This window comes from Wyeomyia smithii, chromosome 3 (assembly GCF_029784165.1).
Source record: "Wyeomyia smithii strain HCP4-BCI-WySm-NY-G18 chromosome 3, ASM2978416v1, whole genome shotgun sequence".
Lineage (NCBI taxonomy): Eukaryota > Metazoa > Arthropoda > Insecta > Diptera > Culicidae > Wyeomyia > Wyeomyia smithii.
In genome coordinates this window covers 133,203,703-133,231,305 of record NC_073696.1, presented here as the reverse complement: position 1 = coordinate 133,231,305, position 27,603 = coordinate 133,203,703, and the positions used below count along the sequence as shown (strand labels likewise).

General features: G+C 37.7%; 1 protein-coding gene across 2 annotated transcripts in view; it reads left to right on the top strand.

Annotated features, from left to right (window-relative positions):
• The window catches only part of LOC129732824 (U4/U6.U5 small nuclear ribonucleoprotein 27 kDa protein), a 49,255-nt gene extending 27,045 nt beyond the window's left edge, over positions 1-22,210 (top strand). For both annotated transcript variants that reach the window (XM_055694105.1, XM_055694104.1), the window contains exon 4: positions 20,369-22,210. In XM_055694105.1, the coding sequence (XP_055550080.1) occupies positions 20,369-20,648 (280 nt within the window). In that variant the 3' untranslated portion in view covers positions 20,649-22,210. The remainder of the gene's footprint in view (positions 1-20,368) is intronic.
• The last annotated feature ends 5,393 nt before the right edge of the window (positions 22,211-27,603 follow it).

Here is a 27,603-nt window from a genome sequence, read left to right as displayed (position 1 = left end):
GAAGCGTATCTGGACGAAATAATGAAGCGTTACGCAAGGTTGGAAAGTTCCGGATTCAAAATAAAATAATGTATGAAGGTTGCTCTAATTCTACGTGGGCTTTCGGATTCGTTCAATCCTCTGACGACTGCTCTAGAAGCTCGTAAAGAAGAAGAACTAACTTTCGAGATGGTGAAAGTCAAACTCATCGACGAAGCCGATAAGCAAAAGAAGCAGAGGGGTAATTCGGAAGCACAAGCGTTGAAAATGGTTGGCCGAGGTAAGCAGAAAAATCAGGCGGTCTGCTACTTCTGTGAGAAGCCAGTACATCGTAAAAAGAACGTGCTTTTCTAGCTGAAAAGGAAGTAGAAGAAAAGAACAAGTAAAAGTCATCAAGAGAAAAGGCGAAAACAGTGCGCGAAAGCGACCGGAAAAAGTCGTTCGTGGTTCGGAATCGAAGTGATATCGCGAATTCGTGGGTAATAGACTCGGGCGCAACGTTTCCCCTCACAAACGACAGTTAATATTTCCAACGGTTGGATAGATCCGTTCGGACGGTAATTTCAATGGCCGATGGAAAAGTGATTCATACCGCCGGTGTCGGGGATTGCTTAGTTCAGTGTCTCGATGGCCAAGGGGAGCAAGTGAAAATAACTTTAACCGACGTGATCTACGCCCCCGAACTAGAAGGAAATCTTGTGTCAGTGACTTAGCTTACTAAGAAAGGAGTTCGTGTTGTATTTAATACGAAAAGATGCAGTTTGCTATTCAACAATGAAGTGATTGCGACAGGTGATCGAATGGGTGGTTTGTACCGGCTGAATACTGTTGCAGAATCACGTTCGTTGATGGTTGCTGACCGACGAAACAATCTAAACTGCCAACTGGCACCGCAGAATCGGCCACAGGGATCTGGATGTTTTTGAAACAATTGAACAAAAGAATCTGGTTTCTGGCATGTATGTAAAAAGTGTCGAATCCAGCTAACGTGCGAGTGTTGTATCGAAGCAAAAATGGCTCGGCACGAATTTCCAGCAGTGGCGCAGAAAACTTCATAGGAGATCCTGGACATTGTTCACAGCGATGTCAGCGGACCGATGACGAAGACTATGGGTGGTTGCAGACACTACTTAAGCATGATCGATTACCATAGCAGATATACAACGGTATACTTCCTGCAGGAAAAATCCGAAGTTGAAGCTAAAATTCGTGAATATTTTCGTTTTGTGGAAAGGGACCAAAGGGTATCCGGAGGTTCTATATGCAAGAAGATATCAGGGAAGAATATACGGCTGGCTATTCTCCGCAACAAAACGGTGTAGCCGAAAGGAACGAGATGGCACTATGTATGCTTTTGGACGCTGGATTGCCAAGATGATTCTGGGCGGAGGCTGTAAATACAGCAACATATTTACAGAACAGGTTACCAACCGGTGCAGTAGATGTTACACCGTTCGAAATTTGGTTCGGCAGGAAGCCAGATATGAAAAATTTAAAGGTATTTGGCTGTAGTGCTTATGTTTGGATGCCATTCCAAAAACGCACGAAGTTCGAGCCAAAAGCGATGAAGTTAACCTTTGTTGAATATGCAGCAGATAGCAGAGCCTATAGATTGGTGAACACTAAAACAGGAGAAGTAGTCATTAGCCGTGATGTCCGATTCTTGGAACTAGATGATGAAATCAAGAAGTTATCAGATGGGCCCATGAAGAAAGATCTGGAAGAGAACGTTTCTGGAGAAGTTCCAGTTCGTTTTTCGGATATAAAGATGTTCAGCAACAAGAAAAAAATGAACAACCAAAAGAATTAGATGATAAGGCGTCGTTCACAAATTACGTAACGCAAAAAATCTGGAGATTCTGTCAATTTTTATTTCGATATTGATACAGAGAATATCATAGGGAATTGATGGTGTCCATTCACGTCGTCTGTGCTAGGAATGCTCGCATGTAATTGGTTCATTATTCGCGTAAATTTGTCATTGAAACTTTTTATAAATTTTATCGCTCAAGAATGAAATTAGAGTGATAACTAGCAAATTGCAAAATTGTTCTACATTTTATCTATCCAACAACATATTGGTTATTGTTATTCATCTTTTGGTTATGCTGTTATTTACGTTTGAAATCTGACGCAACATTTGCCAGTTTCATTTCCAATTTTACAGAATGCTTTCCAGTATAGTGAACAAAGACGTAGTCCCACGTCAAAAAATATATCAGCAATCTGCAAGAAACTATTTAGGTACTAAACATATGAGCACAACCTTCCATTACCGTACCGTAATTGAACAACATTATGAAAACATCAATTGGTGGGCCTAATGTTGGTTATCATGCTAGCCCGGTTTATTTTTGAAGAAAACAGATGGATAACTTTCAAATATGGCATCTTTGTTGTTTTTAGGTATTTTAAAACTGATTAATTTTTCCTGGTTCTGCTTACTAATTAATGTTTAAATTGGCCTAAATTGAAATAAATAAATGTTAACATGCTCATAAATTTCAATGTCAAAATTTCTACATAATCTCATTTCCCACTGAAAACTGCAACTATTTATCTTTACTTTTCCCACGAACTTGTGAATACTGATTTTTTTATGTTACATATTTGCTAAGCAATTGCAAGATACTAACAATGATACTGCTTGGAATCGGTGAGTGAGTTATCTTTCACAAGTGCAATTGAATATAAAAGGAAGTTTACTTTCTACTAATTCGTTCTCAATTAAGATCTGCAGATAAATAATCAAAATACAGACCCCGTTAAATTTTGAAAAAACACGTCAGAGTTTTTTCTGTTGCCGAAATCAAACAATGTTAAAAAAGAACGCTTTTTTATTACTTTTTTGTGCTCGGTGTTCGGTAAGTTTTGCTTTTGGCTATCAGAAATTCGTTATTTAGAGTGAAAAATAATTCCTGCAGAAATTATGAAGGTATATTTTCTTCTATTAATTGAAGGTTTCATGCAAATTTATTTAAACAAATAATAAGTTCGAAAGAGAAATGCTGGGTCTCACCGCTAGGAGGATTAATTTTGGGTTTTTATTATTTTTCAGTCAAAAAGACAGATTCTCTATACAACCAATGGTTTCTGAGTCCTGCGTCAAAATTCATACGCCCTTTCAGAAAATGAAAACACTCATGGGTCTAAAAAAATCTGTCCATCTGTGAAAAATGCTCAGTTTGCTAAGCCAAATACGTGTGCAAAGTTTCATTCAAATAAAAAATGGTCGATATACCACCATAGGTCATTTGGGGTGATTTTGCTCACCTGTAGGAAAATTCTACCCATAAGTTTTCACACGCAATGGTTCGAGCCTAAGCATTTATTGCGTTCTACCAATTCTCCCAAGTTTTGAGCTAATTTCGCATATATATTGCGCATCTTCTATCTTCTATTAAATAAAAATAAGTTGGTGTCTGTATAACGGCGTTTCACTCGAAGTAGAATCAACGGATTTGAATGATTCTTTTTGTGTTTCTTTTGTCTTCATCTTCGACGAGTTAATAGGCCATAAAAATAAAAATAATCAACTGATAAAGTTAGAAAAAAAAATTGAAATATATTTTCGGTTTTTCCCGCCTTTTACTCCAAGAACAACGTCATTAGATTACTATGATTGCAGGCTATGACCGGTAGACAAGTTGTTGTAGCGTCGTTATTGAGGCGTCGTTGTTGAGTAAACAAGCCCCTGTTATTGATTCACATATTAAGTGATATTCGTTCCACTGCCTACTACACCTTTTCTATGCAAAAGAGCAATAGCGTGGTAGCAACAAACTCGAAAAGCATGTGAATACTCTCAACGTGGCTTCGATTTTATTCAAGGGCATATGCTTGATAATGTAAATCTAATTTCTGGATTATTTGAAATGAACGTGTAGTTTTTGCTTCTCAAAAAACATTCTGTTCATGTTTCGTTAAATAGGCACTATTGCATTCCTACAAATCTCTGGATTTACTCTGGTGCTTAGGCAGCAGATCTGCCTCAAAAAGCAGATGAAATATTAATGTCATTGAAGCGAAAATTTCGAAGCTCCGTGTATCCAGATATTACCTACCAATTTACCATTTAATTTCAAACGTAATTTAATTTAATTTCGCGCTCCACAGTTGCGTGATATTCGATAATGCCCGAAGCCCTGATAACTGGCGGCATTAAACCTAAAACATGCATATTCTCGCATAAACAGCTTTCATACTGATTTTAGTTGGTTTTAGTTGGTTTCGATTAATTTTCTTCCACATGTAGTGGGGATGCTTCCTAACGAAGGTGCCGCTAAGGGTATGTTATAAAAGGAATGTGTCCTAATCTACATGATCAAACTGATTCTTGCATATCTTCCAGTTGACTTTGACAAATTTCTGCTGTGGTCGAAGTGTTTTTTTCTTCAGATGAAGTTGTTGTAAGCGGAATGTTGAAATACTTAACATGCCGTTGAATTAAAATTAAATTCGTAGTTTTTGTTCCAGTTTTGCGAATTAAGACACGAGCAGTAGCAGGTCAATAAAAGTGTCAGGCTTCGCAACACTAGATTATTAAAAAGACAGGAAATATACGAGTCCCGAAGGGAAGTTGATCGGTTAAGAACAAGACGAACTCGAAATGCGTCGACGTTCGACAGCCCATATATCTCAAAATCGTCAGTTACACACTTAGTTTCCAAAGTCTTAAAACGAGTCTTGAACAAAAGAAAAATAAAATTGAGAGAAAAATGCTAATACTATATTTTCAAATACTACTACTTTATAGATTCAAGGTCAAATTTACCACCGAACAGATGCATTGCTGCCCCTACCCGATGGCAAATGTCTTTGAAGCGACAATTCTGACAGGAAACTACAAAGGAGTAGTCGTAATAATCCCTCGTATCTCGATTACTCCTACCGATTTGCCGTTCTGCAATTTCCCGTGCGTCGCGCATTCGCGATGACTATTGATAAAACCCAAGGACAGTCGCTGAAAATTTGTGGCATAAACTCCGAGTATTCATGTTTCTCACATGGACAGCTCTATGTCGCATGTGCACGTGACCCTGACCCCGACATTGTGGAATATATAGAATTCAGTGGCTAGGACCGTCTTGACCACTTTCACATGTTTCGTATATTCCGAATTTTAAGCTTAAATTATTTAGAATTCTAAAGCTTTTTATAAAATCTGTACCAGTGAGATTGGCCATGCAGAAGGGTATTACTATATTTGCATTAGGCCAAGATTTTGAATAATTGAATATATAACGTAATCATTTCCTTCAGAATATTTAAAAGAATGGCTGTTTATTTTCAGAAATGTATTGAAATTATTTGATTATGGTTGAAAGGTGCTTCATAATGTTCAATGAAATAAAAACGTAGAATTTTACGAGCGCAGGAATGAAAAAAAAAATTAAAAACAAATCAGAGCTATAACATATCTTGGGTATCTTTTTAGCAGTAGTTAGATATTTCAGTTTTTGCAATACAATAGTCAATAAAACTCAAGGCGGCGGTACGAAGTTTGCCGGGTCAGCTAGTAATTTAATAATTACCCAAAGAATATACACCATTTTCAATAAATTCTGGTACAATTTCAAAATTTTATTACGTGTCCCTTTAATACACCTTTAATTTCTGAGTATATTTTATTGAACTTCTCATAAGGAATGAACATCTACAGCAGATGTTTTTGAAGAACCCCTCCGTTAGTTAGCTTTACCAACTTCAAACGCTATCGCAAGTGGCACGCACGGATTCTATGAGTATTTCATCCTAGATTTTCTGGTTAACCGCTTTGAACTTCTCCAAGTTGGAGATCTTGTCCGTAAGCTTCGACATCATGTAGGACCAGACAGAAAAGTTCATTGGGTTCAGACCTGGGCAGCTTGTAGGCCCTTCATTTTTATCCAGAAAATCCGTAAAATTGTCCCACCTTGTACCCAGTTCGTAGTATGCGCTAGTGCACCGTCTTGCTGGAACACATAGTAGTCATCTCCGAAAAGTTTTCGAAGACTCGGGGCAACGGGTTTTCTTCAAAACAAACAAGTTTGTCTACCAGGAATACTGAGCATGTACATGTTGTACCTTCCTGGCAGTATAGTGTCACTGAAAAGGACATTCTCTATCGTAAATGGTATGTGGACTGACCAATACACAGTGCTTTATTTTGCTGATTTCATGCTCTAAATTAATAGCGTATTCAAATTTGATTTGATTGATATACTTTGTTTGAGAAAAGTTTCTGTGTATGTTATTGCGAAAATCCAGGAGAAAGGTTATATCGATTTATTATTATTATTATTATGATTTGAGTGAACTTTGTGTATAAAACTTTTTATATCTTTTTTAACATGAGAGATAAATTCGATACCTTCGACAAAGTTGCTAGCATAAACATTTTCCATAACTTTCTCGAAGACACTGGCTGTCTAACTCACTGCCCTGAGGAAAAAAAATTATATCACTTCTAGGTGAATTAATGATTTGATCGTTCATTCTGAAAGAAGCGCAATAACATACATAGAAACTTTTCCAAACAAAGTATATCACTAAATTCGAATTTGAGGACGCGATCAATTTAGAGCACGAAATCAGCAGAATAAAACACTGTTCAATAGTCGCAATTGCAAGTTTAGACCATGAGAGCCATGATAATTGTTAGGTAAAATTTCAAAAAATTTCAAATAAATTAGTTTTGTGCCGTGTCAAATAAATGTTGTGTGAACAAAAAAAAAAATAAATTAGTTTTCCCAAGTGCCCGCCTAACAATAAGTGAATTTTTGCTGCTTGAAAAGAAGTCAAATTTTGGGTTTTGAGTGTTCGATTCTAAAACAGTTCTAAAAAGATAGCTTTTTAGATGTTATGACATATCATCTTCCGTAACTTTACCTTTATCCTTTTCCGACCGAGCCCTCATAATTGAGCCGTTGAGTGCAGAATTACATGGTTCTTGTGCCATTTTTGCACTTTTTGATCTGATGAATTAACAGAGTTATTGCCAAAATATTTTTCAGTTTTCCTCTTCTACGATATTTCTGGATCTGGTGGGCAACCGGTAGTCTACCGAAAGTTGAACCTGGGTCCATCGTGTAGTTATTATCGGCCAAATAACAATCCTAAAGATAACAGTTGGAATTGGCCCAGGTCGATCTAGATTATGTAAAATTTCTTCTGTTACCAAATACATATACACTAGTGCCACGAAGTGACAGAATTCCTCAAAAAAACAGATCACCATCCTATAGTACTCCATCACTTGGACGACTCTGTTGATGACATGAATGTTCTATGCCCTAAGATTAGCGAGCTATAATCCATCCTTCATGCTCAGACTGGAAATCTACCACTTTTGCTCTCAACGTTTTCTTGTCATTATTTTTCCCATAGAATAAAAGTGGTACATGTTTCTCCATCGAAGTTTGTGTAAGTTTCTCATCCAGAACTCGTTATGCTTTCACGAACCGTCCTTTGAAACCTTTTTAGCAATGATTTAGTGCAGTTATGTTGAAAAAAATTGTTGAAAATAATTTATTGTTCGAGTGTTTTTGTTTATCGCGTCTTCTGAAAAATTTACTTAATGGCACATGTACCACTTTTGCTCTCAACGGCTCAATTGTGTAGGTAGAAAATGACTAAACAAAACCTTGTCTATCTCTCTTAGAAAGTCAAATTTATTGTTTTATCGCTCACAATGCTAGTGTCAACATCACAGCTGCTGCGAAAAATAAAAAAACGGGGCAAACAAGTATTCATTTAGGAACTTCAGGTCCCGTTTGATTTTGGCAACACGTCAGAACTTTTTATGTTGCCAGAATCGAACCCTGTCACAAACGAAGTTTTTTTTATCTAATTTTTTTTTCACCTTCAAGTGGCCTTTGATGACTTAGACTTAGATATGGCCACCAATGGACTAGTTTTCGGATTTCAAGTAGCTATAGGTGTCGCTTGATTTGTTTTGGTTTAGTAATCCCGGAGTATCCGGAACACAACCGTAATAGGTCCGCATGTGACGACCTAGACCCTTTATGTGACTACCGGAGGAATCAGAATGTAATGAATATTATATTACCGGAACATTCTCCGGCCATATAACTGGAACCAGCTGACCATCCGGCAACAAGAAAGACCATAATACCTTACTTTTGGCGGTTATTGAACTAAAATTTGTTAATAATATGATTAGAAAACCGTCCGTTTTTGGCATATGTGATAAAATTATTAAAATTGAACCGTGCCAAAATCGAACAGGGTGTGGACTTCGATTTAGGTTTTGTTTCACGTACACAATTGTGTTGGCTCGGTCGGAAAAGGTTATAAAATCAATGACAACCTCGAAGACTGTTCGACATACGTTTTTACGAGACCAAGTTTTCACTCCACAAATACCATACGAAGGGCACTCTTGTTAAGGGGAGACCCTAGTCTAAAAGGTTGAAAAATAATGAATTTTCGTGATTTATTTTTCGGATGTTTGAAGTAAAGGATGTGTTCAGGGGGACAAAAACAATATCGATATCGAGTTCTCTCAACTAATCTATTTGATCGAGACCGGTATAAGCCCTCCAGGCTAGCGTGCTATACTCGTTTTTTTTTGTGCCAGAAATGAATGGTTTTATAATCATATTATTTAGGTTTCTAGTTTTTTGCATAACAAATTCAAGTTCAATAACCGCCAAAAAAAAGGTATTATGGTCTTTCATGTTCATGAGTAGGATAGCCGGAATCGCTGGTTCTGGATATATGATTGGAAAATGTTCCGGTAATATAATATTCATTACATTTTATTTACATTCTGATTACTTCGATAGTCATATAAAGTGTCTAGGTCGCCATAGGCCACATGTGGACCAGAGTATGTTTATAATATAGAGTCGCGCAAAATTGAAACCAATGGAACCAATTTAACGTCAAGCAAGGGTACCAATCGAGCAAAGTAAATAAACAAAGTGATTATGTTAGGAGTGGATGAAAAGTGTTGTAATTGAGCGTAATATAGAATATGAGTTTTTTCTACATATCAACTACACATTTGAAATATAACATTATCCGAAACAAATTTTCACTTGATTTGAAGTAAGATTTTGTTTTTTTTTATAGATGGCACATAGGTTTAATTTTAAACTAGAACATTGCAATATCAACGCAGCTTTTCTTTATTTTCATCAGTGGAACCAGCACACATACAAAAAATATAACAACAACGAACCAGTTTATAATGCCATCGAACGGATATCTAATTTGTTGGATTTGGTTTTATACGGTTCATGAATTCGTAGCCTGAATGTCACAAATCTATCAATTACTTTTTTTTTCGAATTTCGTGGCACTCTTCAAAAATGCCTATCGGAATAGCCATCGTCAATGCAGTCATTTGCGATGAAATGTTATAATTCGTGGCGACTAAAATCGATATATTCTCACGAAAGACTCTCTCAAGTGCAACGGAAAACATGTATAGTTGTTCAGTGACATATAACAAAGCTTCACCGTTGTAATCTTGTAAAACTACGTACCTAGTGAATAGTTTCAAAAAAGGATATTCGCTTATACATGGTGAAAAACACGATTCGCAAACTGTACAGTTCTTGGCAACGCTGAGTAGTATGTATCCTTCCACATGAAATATTTTATTCCGATCCGCATTTTTAAAAACAACATCGCCAAAAACGTCACTTAAATACTCAACATCATCCATCTCACCAGCAATATTGCTTTTTCCGGAGGCATTGGATTCAAACTGATTCAAATTCCGAATGCTGGTTGTGAAATCGATTAACCATTCTCTTACGTCATGGTCGTAGGACGACTGTGGTATTTCTGCCAAAAACTACGATACTGATAGAAGCTTCAAGTTATCCTTGAACTGTAACGCTGTTGGTCTTTTTTGTTTGAATCTCATCAATGAAAAAACATTCTCAATACAGTCTTGAGTAAATCTGGCAGTGTAAACTGCTGGATAATTTTCAGTGTATGAAAAAATATGTTGAAGTCGAAGAACAGAGTTTGTACATAAAATATGAGCAGCTTGCCACGGCTTCCACTATTTTTTAATTCCGACCTGACAATCAAAAATTAAAGTGCGATACGTTCTGAGAAACGATATCGCTTGGTTGTATACATACAGATTACGAAGACTGAGGGCTAACTGAAACTGACGAGAAGTCATGTATTTGAACCAACACCACACAGTCTCGATTCTTAGTGCCGTGATAAGAAGCTCTGGGTGCTGGGTTTCCGCACTCATAAAACGCAATGCTGCGGCAACGTCATGATTGACAAGCTTATAAGAATTAGATACTTTCATGGCATCCAGACTGCTAACGTTGAGGAAGTCTACTGCCTTAAAAGTTAAACGGGATGCCATTTTCAACCCTCTGCCTTGTTCGAAAGCGAGATGAAGTATATCAACCACGTTTGAAGACAGTCTATTTTCTGTGACCATTTGCTGTGAGAGATAAATAACTCTATTTGTTACTCATCCTTGCACACAATTCTTGAATGCGTGGTTTACATCTGTCACAATTTTCAGTTTACTTTTGCTTCGAAAATCATTCCACATTTCAAAATTATTCGGATCACAATCTGAAGTAAAAAAAGGAACCTCCAACCCCAGTGCTTCAGCCTTCTGGATGTTGTCCAACAGAACAGACTTGAGGAATCCATCCGGTATCGAGTTTGCTGTTGAAAAAATATGCAACCACTTGTTTCCATCGGTTGTATACTCCAACCACCATGAATACTAGCTCATGGGTTGCTCTCTTGTTGCCCAGGGATAGAAACGTTACCAAAGTATTTTTTGGTATTGCGACAAAGGATGGAAAAATTTTTATCGCATAACAATCATTCGGGTATCATTCCCGATCGTACTATTCATAAGCTTTCATCCCAGCAAACCATCACTAATAAAAATTACACATTCTCACGCATGCAAGAGACAACTTAGAGCAAAGAAATATATGGTGACTTTCTTTAATGATTTTGTTCAAGTAACGTTTGCGGTAAAAAAACGGACAAAAATTTCCAATTTTTCATGGGTTTACCTTTAATCGCACTGATGAAACTACTCATGCATCATCAATCATAGTAACCCATGAGTTAGCAAACAAATTTGACAGCTCTATCAGTCAAACTCTAACTGTGATGGCGAAAAAAGTGAAGCTACTCCTTTCAGAAGTATGCGTGTTCAAAGAACGGTACCCCGCCGCGTCAACAACGGACATCGTGCTGCACTTTGTGGACGCCGGGTATGCCCGTTCCGGCATCTACAACATCTTGACACTATTGGACAACGTTCAGAGCATCGAAAGAAAGCCCGATTCCGGGCGACCAACGACCCTGAGCGACAAGAAACTTCAAAGGATGCTGAATTTTATTCCTGACCGAGGGAAAAGTGGCTAAATCGCTGCGTGCACTTTGTCGGGAGGTTGGTGCATGCAGTAAAACAGTGAACAAGTATCTGGAGAACATGGACATACATGTCAGGAAGCGGCAGTCTTGTCCACTGGTCTCGGAGCTGCAGGCAATGACGCAGCGACAGCGGTTGAATAAGATAGTCAAAGCGATTTTCCCGGCGAATCGCGACGTGACAGTGGTGATTTACGACGAGACCTATCTCGCCCTGGATGGCAACGATTAGCAGGGCACTTCGTATTTTACCTCCCCCACGAAGGAAGTGAGCACCGAGGTGGAGTTTATTTTACAGACCAAGTTCTCCAAGAAGATGCGGCTGTGGCTGACAATCAGCGAGAAAGGGATGTCAAAGTTACTCTTCTTTCGCTCCGGGCTGGCTGTGAATGGGGAAATTTATAGTACGTAGTGCCTGCCAAAAGTTGCGTCGTTCATCAAGAAATACCATAAGGGCGAAGATACGGTGTTCTGGCTAGATTTGGCGTCGGCCCACTACTCGAAGCGATCGTTTGAGGAGATGGAGTGGCTAAATATGGTACCGAAATCGGCGAATCCGCCCAAAGTCCCCCGCTGCGTCCTATCGAAAATTTCTGGGCAAACTTGAAGCGCAAGATCTATCCCAACAATTTTGTCGCGAAAACGGAGGAGAAATTAATAAAAAAAAAAACGAAGAAAGAGCTTAAAAACATGCCTACACGCATGTTTTCGTCCGCCATGGCGAATGTTCCGTTTAACTGCCGGAAGTCCGCTCGCAAGGACGTCGAATTTTTTTGCAAATAAGATAATATGATTACCATTAATGGGAAATTTATCCAACTCATTTATCTGTCTTGATTTTTTTTATCACTATCTGAAAAAGTCCATTTTTTACCGCAAACGTTATTGCCTGCTGTAGGCAGAGCGGGCAACATATAGCGAGTGTTTCACAAAAAAATCGTAAACGATTGCACTCGGGCGATCGCAATGATTCCTTCGAATGTTGGTTGCTTGTAGGCGGAATTCGCGTATTCCACGTCGTGCTTTCACCGTGGTATACCAAGGAAACTGCGCTGTTTTTGAGTACCTGGCCGACTGGTATTTTCTTTGGGGAAATTGAAGATTTTAATACAAAAAAACGGTCTCGCTATACCGCCAACATCTGTTTAAAACACAATTGTTGGCAATTGAATGCTGTCACTCTTCCACCGGTGGACTAAGGGGGGGCAACGGCCCCCCTATCCAGTTAAGTATATGTATTTTAATTCTTTTCAAAAAACTCAAGGAATGTGCGTTTGTTATAGCGAACGTCACGAACCAGCTGGAAAGGGGAACGACTATGACGAATCACCAGTTGAGATAAGCTTTATGACACCACCTGCTGATAATTTTAATACTATTGACTATATTGTGACAAATACTGATACTGATCAACAGATTAGTTGAGAGAATTCGTTATCGATATTGTTTTTAGCACATTTTGTATGTGTAGGATAAGTACAACGATACACCGTGTCCCAGTGCAAAGTCGAGAAAATTTCCTGCTTGAAAAAATCCTCGACTCGATCGGGAATCGAATCGAACGATCACAACCGTGTGGGAGAGCTAGCCGACCGACATCGCTAACCACAGAGCCACGGGGACCACAAATGGGACCACAAATGCAAACCGTTGGGTTCAAATATTTTACGAAATGGAAAATATGTTTTGCTTGTTCTATTGAGTACATGTCGTGCTTTACTGGTCGTTTTCAGTATCCCCCGCGTGTTATGACAGATACGATGTAATAGTATTGGTGAATCCACTCGCAAAACTGACAAAAATTACAGTGTGAACCTGTCTGTTTTGCAGGCGCTTCCAGGTCAATTCTGAGTCAAATTCAAGCGAATAAAGAAAGGTTTTGACAGCAGTTCGAGCGACTCCAGGTCAAAACGAGGTGAGCTGGTGGAATAAAGAAATTTAATTAGCCGGATAAGCATCTTTTGCTGTTTCTTAACAGCTGTTAGCATCGGTGGGGATTAGGGGGACTGAGCACTTTTTATAATATTTGTCTAAACTTTAACTGAGCTTTTTGGTTATCGAAAAAAGGTTTACCCCGTCAATCATTTTGATTTTTTTCTAACTACGACTCATTTCAACTTGCCTTTTAAGGTGGAACTAAATTTTGAAGTGTTAAATGTTCGTTCACGCTTCTGTTACTTCAAATTTTCGATTGGGCTGAGTTGACTCACCCAACTGTGCATCATATACTAAAGCCACAGACACAACCGTGCAACTAATTTTCGTAAAAACGGCTTTTGTTTTTGCTAATAAGTGTGTACGCTTGTTTTTAGCAACATCAGTGGCATTACTGCCTAATAAACAAAACTTCAAATCAATTGTTATTTTTCGGGATAAAGAAATCGTCTTCGAGTGGCTCGTCTGTGCCAAAACTGAGGCCAAAATTTTATAACGGGGAGGCCCTGCTCTTGCATAACGACACATGCACCCATATAATATCGGTGGGTGTACGGGTATTTGTTGCCTTCTGCTTCTTTTGAACGTGTAGGAGTCGTTCTAACACAAACTCGGATTATGATGAATTCTATATGACAATAACCAATTTCAATGTAAAAATATTTGATGTGAATCCTCGTTTAAAGTTGTCCCAGGGGCGAAAATTTAAGAGACAAACTAATATGATATAAATTCTTGCCGAAATAGAAACTTACTGTGTCTTTTTCAAATTTTTTTACGATATCAATAGATTTTTTTGACGTTGACTAACGTCTATATCGAAGTTAGGCCCCTGAATTTGAAAATCTAGTAATTCAACCAGGGAAAAGTGGTCAGGTTTTGAGCGCTTATTTTGCAGTCATCTATAATCAGGTTTTCGAGGTTTTGGCATCAATCGATCAGAAATTCTTTTACGGTTAAATTTATGTAACTATTTTTTGAGATACACTATTGAAAAATTGGTAATCAATATCGATTGTCTAAATCATACCGCGCAGCCAATCACTACCTCTTTTCCCAAGCACAGTCGACACTAACGGATACAATCGATCTGACTTTGTTGTTATTGTTGTTGTCACTTTCTGTTTCCGCTATTTATGCTGCTGCTAGCGGAAAAAACCTTGCAAATATGCATCTTTTTGGTGGTGTTAATTTTACGACAGCGGCCGGCGCCCCATCATTTTAATTCCAAAACCGCACCAGTGACATGCGGACGCTTGGTGATAGCAGCTGAAAGGAGGAAAGACAAAAGAGTACCGGTCATCTCGTGCCGGTTTCACCCGTAATGTTGGTGGCTTTTAGTAGTAAATGGCTACTGCAAAACACTTAAATGGCTGGAATTCTGGACGGACTAACCAGAAAACAACAATATAATCGGCAACTGGCACATTTTGGTGCCTCGAAATTTTGGTACAGAAGCGGCTAATTGAATTTTCTGTTTTACCAGTTGCTGTTGCTAGCGGAAAAACCTTGCAAAAATGCATGTTTGTGTTGGTGTTAATATTACGACAGCGGCCGGCGCAGCTTTCAAGGAACATTTGTCTCTACCATTTCATCATCTATGTAGCCCCTCCTTCTTTCTAATTATCTAACGAAGCCTTGGTATAAAACGTATCGTTCGAACATTTCACCCCACCAGTTTCATTACTAAACCGTACCGGTTACATACGGCCGTTATCTTGAAAGAATTCTGGACGGACTAACCAAAAACAAGGATATATTCGGCAACTGGCACCTTTTGGTGCCTCGAAATTGTGTAATAGAAGCGGCTAATTGAATTTTCTGTTTTACAAAATGCTGCTGCTGGCGGATAAAGCCTTGCAAATATGCATCTTTTTGTTGGTGTTAATTTTACGGCAGCGGTCGGCGCCCCATCATTTTGATTCCAAAACCGCATCAGTGACATGTGGACGCTAGGTGTTAGCAGCTGAAAGGAGTAAAGACAAAAGAGTACCGGTCATCTCGTGCCGGTTTCACCCGTAATGCTGGTGGCTGTAAGTAATACATGGCTACTGCAATATACTAAAATGACTGGAATTCTGGACGGAATAACCAGTAAACGAGAATAATCGGCAACTGGCACCTTTTGGTGCCTCGAAGTTTTAAAATAGAAGCGGTTAATTGAATTTTCTGTTTTACAAAATGCTGTTGCTAGCGGAAAAAACCTTGCATAACTGCATGTTCGTGCTGGTGTTAATATTACGACAGCAACCGGCGCAGCTTTCAAGAAAAAATTTTCCTTACCATTCCATCATCTACTTAGCTCCACCTTCTTTATAATTATCTGACGAAGCCTTGGTATAAAACGTACCGTTCGAACATTTCACCCCATCATTTTGATTCCAAAACCGCACCAGTGACATACGGACGATACGGATTTTTGTAATAAAGGTTTACAGCTATAGTAATTTGCTAGCAGTTTCGTCTAGTGCTAAAACGAATATATTGAGAATCTTCGCAATATCTCGACACATGAACATGATCTATAAGCGCAATTCTCGGAATACATCGAATTTGTTAATTCTAATATTTGTCCTGTCATTTCAAACTACGAACAAATGCTTTTCTAATTCGAATACCTGGGAAGCGGGGATGCCAATATAAATAAGGTTTCATCCATATATGTCATTTATATTATTTATTAATTATTGTTCAAAGCTGGGCTGGAGCTAACCTAGCATGAGCTTTATCTATTTAATGTCAAACAATTTTTAAACTTAAAATTTTTGCTTGAATCGTTCTGGTCTCCAATTTCAGATAGTTTCGTTGAGTTTGCTTTTTGCTTAGATAGGAAAATTTTACCCAATTCGCTAAATTAAATGATTGTCTTGGTAGTGCAGTTACAAACAAAGGATCCATTCTTCTAATATATATTATTATTTATAACGTTTTAACGTCTCAGCATTCAGAAATGCACTGTTAGATAAAATTGCAACAAATACTGGAGTTGCATGTCCCTCTACTATTTGTTTTAATGGAATATAAGAATACGGTAGTCAACGACATGCGGTCTTGTCTTGAATACCACCCTCCTACTATTTCTTCATGGTCACTTTTTGGTCTCTTTTCGGTTCCTTTATGGTCTCTTTTTGGTCTCTTTTTTCAGTCATTTGGTCTCTAAAGTTCCTATTTTTGAGTCACTCAGTCGCTACCAGCTCTGCTATTGATGTTGATTGTGAATTGTTACTGAATTTCCACTTAAAAGGTCTCTTGAATGCGGTCCTGTCTTAACTTGATTCTGGTAGATTCAAGATCAGCTTTTTACCTGGTCATTGAAGCAAAAAAAACAGATTTTTGTTGCATGTTCAAACTATTGCACCGTGGTTTATAACGCGAAAAACGTGATCGTCAGCCTTTTGAGTATAAAAATGGCATTTCAATGCTACAGTGTATTCAACAAAGTTTTTGTAGATCTTAAGGAGCATCTTTTGATGTAAATAAATTTTTGATTAATTCACCTAAAAGTGAGATAAAAATTTTATTTTTTTATTCACATAACAAATTAGAACGAAGTCTTCAGCAAAGTTGTAGACAATCTTATGTAGAAAAACTTTGCTGGAGACACTTTGGTTCTATCTCTTGAAAATCGACCACATTCAGGTAGTTTCATACACAGACATCCTTAAAGTTTCTAAAAATCAAAAAAACAAATAACTTTTTCTGAAGTGATTTTAGAGGCCTACTATGTACTAGAAATTTTTTTATATTTAAAAAATACATCATTCTGCCGACATACCTTGGGAGAATTTTCAACTTTTCCATAGGGTTTAGGACATTTCAGATAAAAAAATGCACTACGAAGTCTTCAGTTTTGATTTGATAAGTAAATAAAAAAAAATTTATCTCACTTTTATGCTCCTTAAGATCTACAAAAACTTTGTTGAATACACTGTAGCATTTAAATGGCATTTTTATACTCAAAAGACTGACGATCACGTTTTTCGCGTTTTAAACCACTGTGTATTGGAGCGAACTATTCGAACGATGCACTTGAAAATCAATGTAGGATGGAACAGCGAAAAACGAATGCGATAGCTTGGGCATTCATTCGTTGCAGAGTTTTGTTCAGAGTTGTATATATGTTATGTGTTGACATTCAAACATTAAAAAAGCAGCATTTTGCGAGAGTACGCTATGACTTCAAAATCGTTTCGCAACGAGTTGACTCAGCAGAACTACTTTCTAAATTAATCTTTCATGCACCAACTCGAGGACATCGAAATCGTGGTTTATTTGCTCTCAATATGCAAAAGTAGACCGATAAATAGCATGACGGATTTCTATAATCAACAATGCGAAGTCATTGACTTTACAATGTCTCGGCATACATTAACCCTTAAATGCGCAATGTTGTTTTAAAACAACATTACTAATAACGTTTTAAAATGCATGTATTTTTTAATTTTTTTTTCGAATTATCATTAATCAGAACAGCTCTCTAGGCTCTAACGAAGAAAACTTAACAGCTGGAAGTACTGTATTTGAATGTTTTGTTTTTGTTTTTGCTGTCAAAATCTCGGAAACGAAAAAAAAAACATGGCGAGATTTCCGTCTGGTGCTGACAGTCTTTGAAAATAAATTTTAATATAAGGTTAGTGGTAAGTGAAAATGTCTGAATTATCAGAAATTTTGCTAACAAAAGGTCCTCTTTAAAGTTTCTGTTAACAAAAGTAATTGTTTCGACTTTATTCTGCGATAAAGTCGCAGTATTGTTTTGAAAAAAAACATGGTCATATTTTCACATTGCAAAGTAAATCCTTCAATTTTTTTATGCATATTTGTTAGTTTTATAGCAGTAAACCTGTTGAAGAAAGATTTTATGCTTTTAGATGATTTTTCAACGTTGTGCGCATTTAGGGGTTAAAACAGTATTTTAAATCCCTGAGGCTAAAACCACAAAACAATAATTTTCTTTTATATAGCTATAGCTTTTGAAAAACTATGAGACTAGTTTACATATGATGATGATGATGATATGGCTGACAAAATAAATTAATTGGAAAAAAAATATTGAAATGATATTCAAATTCGGCCGGAGATATTTTACGAGAAAGTCTCATATCGTAGACAAATGTTCATCTACGTTAATGTTAAGGCCAATATCCGAGCAAAATTGAGTTTTTTAAATTAGGAAGCAGCTCTAGACAAGCGTCAGATTACTCGGGAAAGTTATGACACCTTTAATTGTTTTTTGACATATAAATTTCCTCCCTGTTGGCTTATTTTGAATATAAAGAATGTCCAATTGATTGATAGTAGTAAAATAGCATTCGAATATTGAAAAGATTTATTGATAGTTTTTTTTTTGAGCTAATAGACCTTAATATTTGCACTAATAGTAGTGGTTGATTTCACTAATACATGTTTTTGCTGGTAAGTAAAATACAACAAAAAATCTTCCTTCCCCGAACTTTTAATAAAGTTGCAAGCCGATTTTTAGTTTTATTTTGTTTGTTTGTCCATTGAAACAAGGTTTGTCAATATATTCAACTCAAATGAACTAGAATCCCGCCCAAGCTGGAATATTTTTCGAAACCGAGTATCAGCTGGTTTATTGTTGAAAACAAATCGACTTCGTACGGTTACACGGCTAGGACTGTATTAGTGGAATCTGGCGTGTAAAGTTCTATTGAAGCGATTACTAATTCGTAGAGATAAGACGCGGACCCATTATCATAATGAAAAAGCGATTTCGCCATCGAAAATTTTTACTTTTCTATTTAATTCCAATTTTCCTCCCTTTGGAGTTGTAAACTATGTTTCAGGAATGTTAAGCTGTTTCAGGCGAAGTGAAAATTTGAGTAAATAAAAGAGCATACATTTTTGCTTGCGGAATTAGTGGTTCTTCTGGAACACGATGGTAAAAAATTGACACACTGATTGCGACTCCTGACGAGTTTTTTTTTATACTCACGTTCTACATTACGGGATATGAAACTAACAGGATATCACTGAAGCAAAACTTTATCGCTACAAAAAAAAAACGATCATTTCAAATTTCCAATCTGATAAGTCATCGCACGAAAACACCGTCTGGGGCGAGTTAATGCAATTTCACACATATAGACCTTTTTACGTACGAATGTGTTAGTGCCATTAGTTGAGGAAAATATTTACAAATGGCTGTTTCGTTTGCAATGCTTTATTTTAGCAGCTAGAAAAATATTCAGTTGCACACTCATTATGTGTTTTAAATTTGTTTCTGAATGAATGGTTTCATTCGTGATCAGAAATCGGAAGAAGCTGCTGAACAAAATCGGCCAAAAATGTTAAAAAGTGATAAAAGTCGAAGCAACGAGATGCGATGATTTACAGTTTGGAGGAAACAAAAGCAACTTTACACGGGCTTACACGTTTACTAGTGTGCGTAGGTGAAAAGTCACTTATCTCTATATTGTATTTCCAAGTTGACGTATGCACGTACGCTAGCGCTGATGTCGGAATAACAGACGCAGCGCGAACAGGGCAGCAGATGCTGCTAGTGTTATTATCTTACGACAATAATAACCAATCGAACGACGATTTAATTGGAAATTTGTTCAAAGTGTTATGTCCGTCAGTCTGTGGTCTGATTCCTGAATAGCAAAACCGTGCAGAAAAGTCACCTTTTCGCTAGATTTCCTTTGATGTGTGCCATAATTTAAAAAATAATAAATTGTTTATAGCGAAGTGCAATTTGTGCATGCCACGATTACAGGTCCGGATTCAGGATTAAGGGGGCCCTGGGACCAAGTACAATGTTAGGGCTTCCATTTTAGTTGTCAATGTTTAATAAAGAAATATGTCATACAAAAATATAAGTCAAATGAAGGTTTAAGAAGGGTTTGTTAGTTTTATTAGCATTCCCCTTGGTTGGAACCGCTGAATTAAAGGTTGTTTTATGATAAGGGGTATTAATACTTTTGATATAAATAAAACAATAATTCGTCAAAAAAGTGGGGGAACTGCAATTCTCATGCTATTAATATTTTTAGTTGTACTCTACATCAAAAAATGGAAGAAAATGCTTAAGCAAAATTCATATTTGCAGATCGAGGTCGTACGACAGAGGACGAGATAAATCTCCTCAATCATCATCGTCAAGGCGATTTCATGCGAAACCAATAATAACTGAAGCTGATCTCGAAGGTAAAACACCAGATGAGCAGGAAATGTTAAAAACAATGGGTTTCTGCGGGTTTGACACGACCAAAGGTAAGAAAGTGGAAGGCAACAACGTAGGAGAAGTACACGTAATTTTAAAACGAAAATATAGACAGTACATGAATCGAAAGGGTGGATTCAATCGACCGTTAGACTTCGTTGCTTAGATTGCGTTAATCGTATTATGTTGCTTATAGAAAAAAAACTCGATCGGATTTCTTTGTATGCAGTTTGTATTCATGTCAGAGTGCGTTACAAACTATTCTTAATTTTAATCTTAATTGCGTATATATTTGCTGTAATGATTTGTTAAATGGGTATATTTAAAGTAATTCACTGCATTCAGATCATCCTCCATAAAGTACAATAGCTGAAACATAGCACAACAAACGGGTTCCACAAACTGCAATAGCCATTTTCATATACACAATCATACACACACCTAAATTTACCACAACAATGCAATAGCCAAGGAAGCAGTGCAAGACTGTACGACACAGCGAAAAATATTTTTGCCTCAAAAGTGCCTTAATACATTATTTATTGTTTCATGTTTCTTTAAATAGATCTTAAGAAACTTTAGTAACGATGCGAGATTCATTAATTTGAATTAATAAAATATCCTAATATTATTAATTGTACTCTGTATGACTATGACTGTAACTTCACAAATACAAATCAGTATTTAGTAGACTCAATTTATATAGCACTTTAGTGTGGCTGCAATTTATGAGGTGAACATAACACATTGATCATAGAAACAAAAGCTTTTGCTTTGGTCTTGTCGTGTAAATCTCATGAGAAAAGTAAACTCTTTACTTCATGTGGTCTAATGTTTCTATGTTGTTGCGGATGTGCATAAAAGCACCCACGTGAAAATTTCTATAAAAAACTGAAATTCGATATATTCTGAATCTATTATTCATTTGATATGTTGTATTTAACATTTGTTTTTAGTTTAATTAAATTAATATTTTAAACATTCTTGAAAATTTATGAAACTTTCACAAACAGATGATAAGGAAATCTTGAACATCGTTTACCTTTGTGTTACTGATACAACTTGAAATTTACGAATATTTTTTTTCAACTTGTTGAAGAGCGAGAATGCATTTATAACCGAATGCAAATCTGCCAATGTATTGTTCTCTGCTCGCAACAATAAATGATATACTCAGTTATATTATTATTTTTACATAATAATACAATATTTCTTCTTTTTTATCCAAAAGAGTAAGCACTTTTCTATAGAGTAAAGGTTTTTAATAAAGAGCACAAGCTCTTGCAAGTGATTTATAGATAAGCTAACTTACAAACTATTAAAAATAGAACGTACGATACAGAGCCAATGATCTTCTGAATTGTTTTTTTTATCCACGATGCCGTTAGCTACAGAATTTCGATTGTTATACGAATGATTATTCTTGATGTTGCCGTGCGCGTATCAAATTGGGGATCCAAATGTGTGTTTGTTCTTATTTGTGATATATCCGGAAGGAGATGTGGTTTTCAATGGTCTTCTGAAAAAAGTATATTAGGGACATGCATGGAAGGTCAAGGTTCGTCAAGAAATCGCGACAGGATCAGTTTGTTGACATAACATGACCAATATCAATGCCGCGGTAACTTCCGCCGCAGACACAGGTCCCGTTCATAACAATCAAATACATGCCCATTCACCGTGAGGGTTCCATTCGCCGCTCACTTTTCATTTTTGTTTTTTTTTTTTTTTCATAACAAAAAACGCTTTTTGAATAATATTGTGACCGATACTTCAGTAACGCGACAATGGTTTTCGTGAAGTGTGTTTTGTTATGAAAAAAAAAATAACTTCCATGTGAAAAGTGAGCAGTTAATGGAACCCTCACGGTGAATGGATACTGTACGGTGTATTAAAATAAAAATAAATCTCGGTAGGAAAGCTTGTTATTATAGAAATACTTGTCATACGTGTTACGTAACATCAAAGATGACTAGAACAAGATACTTGACTTCCAGCTTTTTCGTACATTCTGCCCACGACACCTTTACAACGGTTAGTGCTGCCATCTAATAACTTAAATGCGCATAAAACTGGTTATGAGCAGAATCGATTTATCGTGCATAATCCGCCAGAAGAAAATGAAAACTAGATAGCACCACATTATAAGGATATTAAAAATTAGATGGCCACACCGTGCAAGGATATTGAAAATCAGATGGCAGGACCGACAAGGATATTGAAAAAAAAATGCTTCACCTTTCGCCACCTAGCCTTCATCATCAAATTACCAGTATACAAATTGGTTCGACTTTCGTTCACGCGCAGCGACAATCGCGTCCGATGGATACTAAAAGAGTCAGGAATCTTGTTCTAGTCATCTTTGGTAACATCTCATTTTTGAATTGTAATTAACGCAATTTTATCCAAATTTGTGTATTGCATTGCAATTTGTCTAATAAGTTACTGGTCCAAATTTGAAAAGCAAATGATATTTTTCGCGTGTCGCTATCCCTCGAGCACTTCTTCTATACACAAACAACCAAACCTCATAGTTTTATTCATCACAGTTAACAATAGCATCAAAAGAGAAACTTTAATATACCTCAAATAATAATAATAAGAAATACATGTTCTATATGTATCCACGTACGTTATTCATTTTGTAGAAGATTAGATTATCACATTTATATGCTTAAAACACCTGTTCACATATAAAAATAAATAAACTGTAAGTGAGAAACGTCGACGTTAGATTTGTCAACAATTATAATAGAATTTTTTGAAACAAATCTAAAAAATTTAATAATTTTATTATAACATATCAATAATCATTATATACAACCCGCCAAGATACTGTGAGTCCAGTTGTTCAAATGAAGCTGGTTTATTATTGAGAAAGATAAACCAAGTTGGTTTTTATTCGACAAGCATTATGAATTCGTTTTTTAAGCTTACTTAATACATTAAATGAAAAGATTAAGATTGACCTTTTAGATTCAAGGAGTACCGACATTATAGTCAATGCATATGATTCTATTATGTTGAATACTCAGTTATAACAATACGGTACAAATATTTTCAAATAGGGCATTGATATGTAATATTATTATATCCACATATTTTGAGTTTTTGATTCGATTCGCACAGTTTTTGTATAAGAATTTGTATCCAGGTCATTCGATAATCGCGAGTGTAAAAAATCTTTTAAATTACTCTATTGCATCCAAAAATTTTCCAGCATTTAAACCGATTACACGTAACAAAAAAATTTACAGTTTATAACGATTTAGTGTCAAGAAATATTGCTTTCAATGAAAGAGTAGATACTTCTTTCAAATTATTCACACGTATTGTTTTTGGTCTTTATATTGCTAATTATTAAAAGAAAACCAGACGTAGAGTTATAGAGGTACAAGTCTGGATATGAAGGCAACAGTCTATAGAGAGACTGCTAGTGCCAGAGATATCGTTAGCGTTAGCCTCGCAATCGTCCGGTATACTAATGGTTGGCGGCCAAAGTCTATATAAAATAACAACTGCATAATATTAGAGCACCTCCCAGGCTTTACTTAATTAATCAACCTCTTATTATGGTAAACTGGAGCAATTAAAATGGTTTTGTATTGAAATGTCAAATAAAAAAGAGTGATATTGTTTCAAAATCTGAATAAAACATAAAGAAATGTTTTGAAAATAATTTGTTTTATTCTATTATATATAGATGGCGCTAGTGCACTAGATTTAGCGCGATGGATGTAGATCCCTCGCCTCCCGTGCCACCATCCCCGAACCCCTCCGACCCTGTCCCTCCTGCCAACCCTTCCTCTGTTAATTCTCCAGTCCCCCCTCGCCCCAGGCTTTACCCGGACGGATCTCAGGGCAGCTTTACTGTTTTCTTTCGCCCAAAAGCAGGACCGAAATCGAAACCGTTAAACATCCTGCAGATTTCGAAAGACCTGACGGAGGGGTATAAGGCCGTGACCGAAATCTCCAAGGTCAGACCCAACAAGCTCCGTGTCGTGGTCAGCGACCTGGAACAGGCCAACGCTATTGCTCGCTCCGAGCTTTTCACACGCGAGTATCGCGTTTATATACCCGCCCGAGACGTGGAGATCGACGGTGTCATAACCGATTCGAGTCTGTCGGTCGAGTGTATCTTGGCAAGCGGTTTTGGCTGCTTCAAAAATGCTTTGTGTCACGACGTAAAAGTAAAGATCATAGATTGCAAGCAATTGCGGTCTGTGTCTCTTGTCAACGGCACAAAAGTGTACACTCCGTCAGACTCGTTTCGTGTTACGTTTGCCGGATCTGCTCTCCCTAGCCACGTCACGATCGATCGGGTTCGTCTGCCTGTGCGATTGTATGTACCCCGTGTTATGAATTGCACCAATTGCAAGCAGCTAGGCCACACAGCCGCCTACTGCCGCAATAAGGCACGATGTAGCAAGTGTGGAGAAACTCATGCAGACGATTCTTGCAGTGTAAATGCTGAAAAATGTATTCACTGCGGGGAAAATCAGCATGAGCTCTCCACATGCCCGGTGTACATGCAGCGCAGAGATAAAATCAAGCGGTCACTTAAGGAGCGTTCAAAGCGATCTTACGCTGAGATGCTGAAGAAGACCGTGACCACTTCTACCATAACATCGAACCCCTTTGATCTGTTGTCCTCTGATGAAACCGATTCTGACGATTCACCAGCGGGAACTACTTATGCAAATCCTGGGGCGTCTAGAAAGAGGAAAAATATTTCCTCTCCTAAACTTCCCCGAAAAGGTCCTAAGATTTCCCAAAGTGAAATGAAAGTTACAAACAAACCAAACAGTGCTGCGGAAAAACCGAAGCAAACTCCCAGCACTGCCAGGAACATCTAAAACTCCAGTTGTTCCTTTTGCACTCCCAGTTGATGAAACAAACTCTGGATTAGTGAAATTTTCTGACATTGTGGACTGGATTTTTGAAACTTTCAATGTACCCGATCCAATTAAAATTTTTCTTACAGCATTCCTCCCAACAGTTAGATCATTTTTGAAGCAGTTGACTGCCCAATGGCCCCTCCTTGCAGCGATTGTACCCTTCGATGCCTAATTCATCTGCGTATACGAAGCATTCTATCTCTGTCTTACAGTGGAATTGTAGAAGTATTTTACCAAAAATGGATTCATTCAAAGTTTTAATAAATAGAAATAAATGCGATGCATTTTCCCTTTGTGAAACTTGGCTTACTTCAAATATTGATCTCAACTTCCATGATTTTAATATTATTCGCCTTGATCGAGACACCCCATATGGAGGAGTACTTTTAGGGATTAAAAAGTGCTATTCTTTCTATCGTATTAACCTCCCCTCGATTCCAGGCATCGAAGTTGTCGCATGTCAAATGACAATACAAGGTAAAGAGCTTTGTATTGCCTCAATATATATTCCTCCCAGAGCACAGGTTGGGCAACGGTTGCTCTTTGGTTTAATAGAACTTCTTCCCTCGCCACGTTTGATTTTGGGAGACTTCAACTCTCATGGTGTGGCTTGGGGTTCCCCCTACAATGATAACCGCTTCTCTTTAATCTATAACCTTTGCGATGACTTCGACATGACTATTTTGAACAACGGTGAAATGACACGTATCCCGAAACCTCCAGCGCGCCCAAGCGCTTTGGATCTATCCTTATGTTCGACGTCGCTACGGTTGGATTGCACATGGAAGGTAATCCTCGATCCTCACGGTAGCGACCATCTGCCTATTCTTATTTCAATTACTAACGGTTCAACTCGCATGCGACCAATCGACATTCCGTATGACCTCACACGGAATGTCGATTGGAAGTTATACGAGGAAATGATTTCAAAAGTGGTCGAGTCGATTCAACATCACCCACCACTTGGGGAATACAACCTCCTCGCGGGCTTAATCCTCGACGCCGCGTTGCAAGCCCAAACGAAGAAATATCCCGGCGTAACGATCAAAGAGCGGCCTCCAACTCCGTGGTGGAACAAAGAGTGCTCCGATGTCTACACGCAAAGATCCGACGCGTTTTGGGCCTTCCAGAAGGGAGGTATACCCGACGACTATATACGGTATTCGGAGCTTAATACCAAGCTTAAAAGCCTGGCTAAAGCAAAGAAACGCGGATATTGGCGTCGGTTCGTGAACGAGACGTCGAGGGAGACATCGATGAGCACTCTTTGGAACACAGCCCGAAGAATGCGGAATCGCGTAACGGTCAACGAAAGCGAGGAGTTTTCAAGTCGGTGGATATTTGATTTTGCCAGGAAAGTATGTCCGGACTCTGTTCCTGCGCAAAACTTTGTTCGCGATACGTCTCCGGGTCACGACGCGATAGAATCACCTTTTACGATGGCAGAATTTTCAGTTGCCCTCCTGTCCTGTAACAATAACGCACCTGGGTTAGATAGAATCAAATTCAACTTGTTGAAGAATCTACCCGGCAATGCCAAGAGGCGCTTGTTGAACTTGAATGATACTCCGTCGTTTAGACCACTGGGTCGAATCAAATGGTCTACTATGAGATACTCAATTTGGCTTCCGCCGTGCCAAAGGGACGAATGATTGTCTTGCGTTGCTTTCAACAGATATTCAGCTGGCGTATGCTCGCAAAGAACAAATGGCGTCTGCGTTCTTGGACATTAAGGGGGCTTTTGATTCCGTTTCTATTGACATTCTTTCGGGTAAACTTCACCGACAAGGATTTTCTCCAATTTTGAACAATTTTTTGCACAATTTGCTGTCCGAAAAGCACATGCATTTTACGCACGGCGATTTGGCAACTTTTCGCATTAGCTACATGAGTCTTCCCCAGGGCTCATGTTTAAGCCCCCTTCTTTACAACTTTTATGTAAATGACATCGACGAATGTCTGGCAAATTCATGCACGATAAGACAACTTGCAGACGACAGTGTAATCTCTGTTACAGGAGCCAAAGCTGCCGATTTGCAAGGACCATTGCAAGATACCTTGGACAATTTGTCTGCTTGGGCTTTACAGCTAGGTATCGAATTCTCTCCGGAGAATACTGAGATAGTAGTTTTTTCTAGGAAGCATGAACCTGCTCAGCTTCAAACACAATTAATGGGTAAAACGATTTCTCAGGTTTTGGTACACAAATATCTTGGTGTCTGG